We start from the raw sequence: 6,913 nt of genomic DNA, 5'->3' as shown, positions 1-6,913 counted from the left end.
GTAAGTTATTCAAAGTATCCTTTAAGAGTTTTATGAGGCATTCATGTACTCATAAACCTTAACATCCTTTTTAACAAAAGTTTCTACTTTTCCAACTTGTTTCAACCCATTGTTTTAAGGCTAAAAACAAATAGAAATATACATACATTCTCATTTTTCCAAAACATTTTCCTAAAGGTTCCTTTGACTTTATCATCGTCCCCTTTGGCTAAAACAATAAAAAGTATGTAATACAATATTATAATAACTCCATGAACACAAGTTGTTCATGGTTTCAACAAAATATTTTCATAAGTTCAAGAACATCACCATTTTCGGTTTTGAGGAGAAATGAGTTAGAAAGCGTTTTAGAAAATTTCAACGGTTGAATATTTTCTTGACATACTCATGAATAACATACTTATATCTCATCAACATCCATTGGTTGAATGTTGAGAGATCAAGGATTGAAGATGGAAGAAACAAATGAGAGAATGAGAGGAAAATGAAGAGAGTTTCACCTTCTCTTTGAAAATGCAAAAGTGAGTGAGTGAAGTGTAAAGTGTGAGGGTTTAAGGAGAGAGGAAAATCAGATTTTCTCTAGGCAATGATGACAAATCTCCTAGGGTGGCTAATGATGAGCTCATGAGATATGGGTGAAAGTGATGGGAGATTTACTTTATGGAAGTCAAATCTCGCATCCCAATGCGAAATGATCATCTCGCGGACACGTGCAATAACCATGTCTGAGTATTATTGGCTAATACTCGATTGGGTATTATAAATCGCCCGATCCTAATATCCGATTAGAATTTCGAATTTCGACATTTCGAGTGAAAAATATTTAGAAAGTAGGTATGAGTGTATTCAGGGTCTATATTGTCTCAAAATTAAATTACAAAGCCAACAGCGTGATTGGAATTCGATTTCGAGTTACGGAACTCAAAAAAACACTTTTTTGAGCCATACTGGGTGGATTCCGGCCCCGACAGTGGTTCAGAACCGACTATCTCCGAAAATTACCAAAATTTACCACAAAATAGGAAATAAAATTTCAAGACTAAAACTCAACTAGAGTTTCGTCTAATTCTTTATCGAAATCTCCCAGAAATTCATTTTCGAATATATAATTAATAAAAATATTAATAAAATCTTATAATTCAAAATCGTAAAATTTGTGATGTTACAACATACATCAATTCAATTTACAAAACTCAGGACGCTTCTTTCTTGAAATCCTAGAACATCTAATTATTGGTTTGACTCTACCTATCGCTTGAGAAAACCTTTCTCGGAACTAGCCACAGCCAAGATTCTCGTTCTCAATTCAAGACCTCCTAGTCTTGGTGAAGAATCACTCTATCTCTATGGTGGTAAGACACCAAGAGACCAATCCAATATACACAAAAACAAATTACAAAAGCAATGTATAATAAGCACAATAATGCTCAAAATATAACAATGAAAAACCTTAAGATTAACCCACTCACAATTCACTCAAGCCATCATGCTCATGTGAGTTAATCAAAAACAATAATCACAAAAATTTTCTCTAAGAATTTCTATCAAGAATGCATGAACATGTGAGCAAGAAAAGGATGAGATTAAGCATATGAAAAACGGTATGCAAAATAACAATGAATCAATCTTCAATATGGCATGTTAATCTTCCTTCCTCACACATGCAACTCTCTCTACAAAACACAAAGAAAATCACGAAAGTATGCTCTCTAATCAATCCTAAACAATAGTATGCAATGTTACACTTCTCTGGGAATTGCCTAAACTTATACAAAGTAGTTTTGACAGTTCAAACCGTTACAATCACTTAAGGAGTTAAAACAGAAAACAATTACAACATAAAACAAACCTGTTAATCGATTAAGATACCACGTTAATCGATTAACCAATGTAACATGATTAAAACATAAACCAGTTGTAACAGAAAAACTGATATAACAGAAAAACAATTCATTTAATCGATTAAGTCACCACGTTAATCGATTAACCAACATTCAAGGAATATTTAACATTCAACATGTTTTCATTTTGAAGAATACATGACAAATAATCATGCAAGGCAATAACATAAGCTCAATCAAGATATTTTTCATCAAGGATTCATAATTATCTTCGAAGAACATAGAAGGTATCTCGTAAGAGGGGCTTGGTGAAAATATCTGCTAATTGCTTAGATGTTTCGACAAATTCTAGCACACAATCACCTTTTTGAACATGATCACGCAAAAAATGATGTCTTATTTCAATATGCTTGGTTCTTGAATGCAAAACGAGATTCTTGGAATGGTTGATGACACTCGTGTTATCACACTTAATAGAGATCTTTTCTAATTTAAGCCCAAAGTCGTTAAGTTGCTGCTTCATCCAAAGGATTTGAACGCAACACACACCATCGACAATGTATTTCACTTATGTGGTGGACAAAGCAACGTATGCTTGCTTTTTACTATGTCATGCCACTAAGGAACTGCCCAATAGATGACAAGTCCCACTAGTGCTCTTTCAATCCAACTTACACCCAGTGAAGTCAGAATCGGAATAACCTACCAAGGATAAAGAGGCATCCATAGGATACCATAATCCCATAGTCATTGTTCCTTTTAAATATCTCATGATACGTTTTACAGCAATATAATGTGATTCTTTTGGCAAAGCTTGAAATCTAGCACACATACAAACACTAAACATAATATCAGGGCGGCTTGCAGTCAAATACAATAAAGAGTCGATAATCCCCCGATATTTTGTTACCTCAATAGCTTTTTCCTTTTCGTCTTTATCAAGATAACATGCGGATGCCATAGGTGTGGATGCATCTTTACATTGCTCCATATCGAATTGCTTTAGTAATTCTTTGCAGTATTTCGATTGATGAATGAAGATGCCACTTTCCATTTTTTTTAATTTGAAGCCCAAGGAAGAAAGTCGCCTCACCCATCATCGACATCTCGAACTCGCCCTGCATCAACTCAGAAAATTCCTTACAAAGGATGTCATTAGTAGATCCGAAGATAATATCATCAACATATATTTGAACAAGTAAAACATGATTATCTAATCTACGGATAAAGAGAATGGTGTCGACCAAACCTCTTTCGAACCCTTTTTCTAATAGGAATGAACTCAATATATCGTATCAGGCTCTGGGAGCCTGTTTTAGGCCATAAAGTGCCTTCTTGAGTTTATACACATGGTTTGGGTATTTGAGGTTTTCAAACCCTGGTGGTTGGTCTACGTACACCTCCTCTTAAATATAGGCATTTAAAAATGCGCTCTTAACTTCCATTTGGAGGAGCTTAAAGTTCATGATCAATGCGAAGGACAAGAGCATCCTAATGGCCTCAAGTCTGGCTAGAGAAGCGTAGGTCTCTTCATAATCGATGCCTTCCTCCTGGTTGTAGCCTTTGGCTACTACGTGATCCTTATTTCTAATTATCAAGCCAGATTCATCTAGCTTGTTACGAAAGACCCATCCAGTGCCAATTATGGGATGTTCTTTTGGTTTGGGGAACAAGTCCCACACATTATTACGCTCAAATTGGTTTGGTTCTTCTTGCATAGCTATGCCCAATGTACATCCTCAATGGCTTCATTAATGGTCTTTGGCTCTATTTGAGACACAAATGCAATGAAATTATAGACATTATGTAAAGAACTATGGGTTACCACTCCCGTAGATATGTCACCTAACACCTTATCAAGTGGATGATCCTTTTTGGTTTTCCATACAATAGGCATGTCCCGATGTTCATATTCTACTGTTTGCTCAGCATCTTCTTGTTGGATTTGGTTCATGTCCTTTGAATGAACTTCTTCTTGTGCACCTGAAATATCATCAGAAAATACCCTTTTCTTCTCTTTTGGAGAAGAATCATCAAAGTGAACATGAATAGATTCTTCTACTTGGTTGGTATATTTATTAAACACATGAAAATATTTACTATGCAAAGAATACCCTAAGAATATGTCATCATCAGCATTCGAGTCAATATTTATTAAACATGAAAATCTTTCTGGTTTCTTGCTGCTTGGTTGACGCATAAGGATTTCAATAATGTAGTGGACACTTCTTGGCACCCCTACAATTCTTAGACTAAGTCTATTCTTTCTCTCCAAATTGTCCTTTCGCGTTGGAACAAAGACGTGTTTGGTTACATCTTCCAAAAGAAAAGAAACCTCATGAAGAAGCTCAATAGGATAGCCCGTATTCAGGATCACGGATTGTCTAGGAGGTTGAAAGATCTTCAGGGATAACTTTGGAAGGAGTATGGGGAGGTTCTGTACAAGGAAGAGTTATTATAGTTCCAAAAATCAAGGTCAAAATGGCTTGTTCATGGGGATAGAAATAATCGGTTCTTCCATGGATCTATTATCGTTAGGGGAAGGAAAAATCATGTGTCTTCCCTTCAGGATGAGAATGGTGCATGGGTCGTAGATCACTCTCTTCTTGAACAACTTGTCTTCTCCTTTTATGGTAACATCTATACTGATGATAACATATATGTTCCTTATTGTCTTTCAGGAGCTTTTCCGACCCTCTCTCCCGGTCACCTGGTGGCTTGTGTCTGTATTGTTACTGTGAAGACATAAAAGGTGCAGTTTATGATATTGCTAATTTTTGGGCTCCTAGCAATGATGGAATTCAAGCTTTATTTTACCAAACTCAATGGAATATTATTGGGCCAAATTTGTGTTCCATGGTCAAGAAGGTCTTTAGGAACCCAACTTCTGTTGGGAGTCTTAATGATACGCTTATAACTCTGATTCCTAAACTGGAAAATGTTACTTACTTGAAGCAATTCAGATATATAAGCCTCTACAGCATCTCCTATAAGGTGATCACGAAGATTCTGGATAATCGGCTTCATACCATCATGGATCATGTTGTTAGACCTAACTAGTGTAGTTTTGTGCCTAATAGACATAATAGTGACAATACACAATTGCCCTTGAAGTTATCTATTCTATGAACCTAAAAAAAGGCAAGAAATGGTGGATGGCTATCGAGATAGATTTTGAAAAGGCTTATGATCGAATCAAGTAGAAGTTTGTGGAGGATACACTCAGAGATGTGGGTCTTCCGATGGTTTTTGTGGAAGTTCTGATGGCGTGCATATCCACTCTGAGTATGCAGGTCTTCTGGAACGGTGAAGCTCTTCCTTCTTTCACGCCTACTCGTGGTATTAGACAAGGTAATCCTATTGCCCTATACATATTTTTTCTTTGTATAGAGCGTCTTGGGTAACTAATATCCCATGCTATTCTGTAAGACTAAGATTGCAACTAAGATGAGGGGGCTAAATTAGTTGACTTAACATTTTGCCCACTTTTTCTGCAAAATCAAGAGTTAAGTGCAGCGGAGAAATTATGCAGAAAATTAACAAGTAAAAAATTAAGAGATAAAGGAGAAGAGAGTACACCGAGATTTTATACTGATTCACCTTCTTGTCTACCGAAGGCTACATCCAGTACTCTTGTAGCACAAGAGATTTCTTCACTAAATATTATGAGTTGTAATTATAGTATCTCACCCAAGACCTCTATGTACCTTACACACTCATTAATACTTATGTCACTCTTGGAAAACATCATTTCCAAGTGACTCTATCCTTTTTTCTTATCATACCCTTGTGAAAGAAAGATTTCTGAAATGTCAATGAAGAATTTACAACAATGGCATGATTGCCTTTACTAGTTTGGAACATAATATCATTGGCAATTCGATAACTCTTTGTATACTAAGTAATAATGCTCTTATAAGTTTGTAAAACTTTGAAACACTATACTTCAAGGAACTCAGAAAATTCACTTTTAAAAGTTTAAGAACAAGTTGCAAAAGTGTAGAAAATATTTCAAAGAATTTTCATAATTATGTTTGAAAGTTTGTGTAAGAGTTATTCATTTGATTCTGAGTTTCAATGCCTTTTAATAGACTTTCCAACCAGCCATAACACCTCTTTGAAATAGTATGAATTGATTGGAATGAAACCATTTCGTTTGAGATGAAAACTATTCATTTTGAAATCTGAAAACTGATGCAACAACTCTTAGTAATCGATCAAACACGTTGTCCAACTGGGCATTTAAAATTTAATTAGAGTAATCGATTACTCAACTTTGCCAAAACTAGGTAATTTGTTACTCACATACAGTAATTGATTACCCTACACGGTTTTTGTTGGGTAAATGGTTTTCTCACTTATGTAACCTGTTACTTAGATACGGTAATTTGTTACACACTATTTTTGAAAATTGTTTTGTTTATACTTGAAGTGTTTTCAATTTTTTTTTAAAAATAGTTTGAGCATTACTACTATTGTATATTCGAGAGTATATGATAGAAGTACCTATTTAGACGTAGACTAATTTGTCTGAAAGATTTGTCTTCATAAGTATTCTTATTTTCTTCTTTTTGGTGATGTTGGTGTCTTCATCAAAACCGTACCAAGTTCAGGAGTAAAGATCTTCTTCACATATTCAATTGGGGCATTGGAAGCCTATTAAGCTCTATAGATCTGGGCCTGGGTTATTGCATCTCTCCTTTGCGGATGATATTCTCCTATTTTTCGAAGCATCTTTAGACCAAGTTGAGGTGATTCAAACCTATTTGGATTTGTTTTGTACGAGTTTTGCGAAGAAGGTAAATAAGGATTTTTTTTTTTATCTAACAATATGCACGAGAATGTCAGATATGAAATTGTTGGGGCTTTCGGGTTTTCCAGATCCCCTAACCTTGGTAAGTACTTAGGTGTTCCTACCCATCAAGCTCGGAGAATATGTAACTCGTATCATTATATGTTGAACAAGGTCAAGCAGAGACTTAGTTCCTAGAAAAGTAGTAACTTATCATTTGTTGGTAGTTTCACCATGACTAAGTCTATTCTCCAAGCCATTCCCTCTTGTGTCATGCAGA

General features: G+C 35.3%; 1 protein-coding gene across 1 annotated transcript in view; it reads left to right on the top strand.

The window, feature by feature from the left end:
• The window catches only part of LOC109353850 (probable pectinesterase 66), a 14,824-nt gene that overhangs the window by 6,958 nt on the left and 953 nt on the right, over positions 1-6,913 (top strand). The window contains exon 6 of the mRNA XM_019596210.1: positions 4,523-4,835. Coding sequence (XP_019451755.1) covers positions 4,523-4,835 — 313 coding nt within the window. The remainder of the gene's footprint in view (positions 1-4,522; positions 4,836-6,913) is intronic.

Source organism: Lupinus angustifolius, chromosome LG08, assembly GCF_001865875.1.
Source record: "Lupinus angustifolius cultivar Tanjil chromosome LG08, LupAngTanjil_v1.0, whole genome shotgun sequence".
In the NCBI taxonomy this organism is placed as follows: Eukaryota; Viridiplantae; Streptophyta; class Magnoliopsida; order Fabales; family Fabaceae; genus Lupinus; species Lupinus angustifolius.
This window is presented reverse-complemented; position numbering and strand designations above follow the sequence as displayed.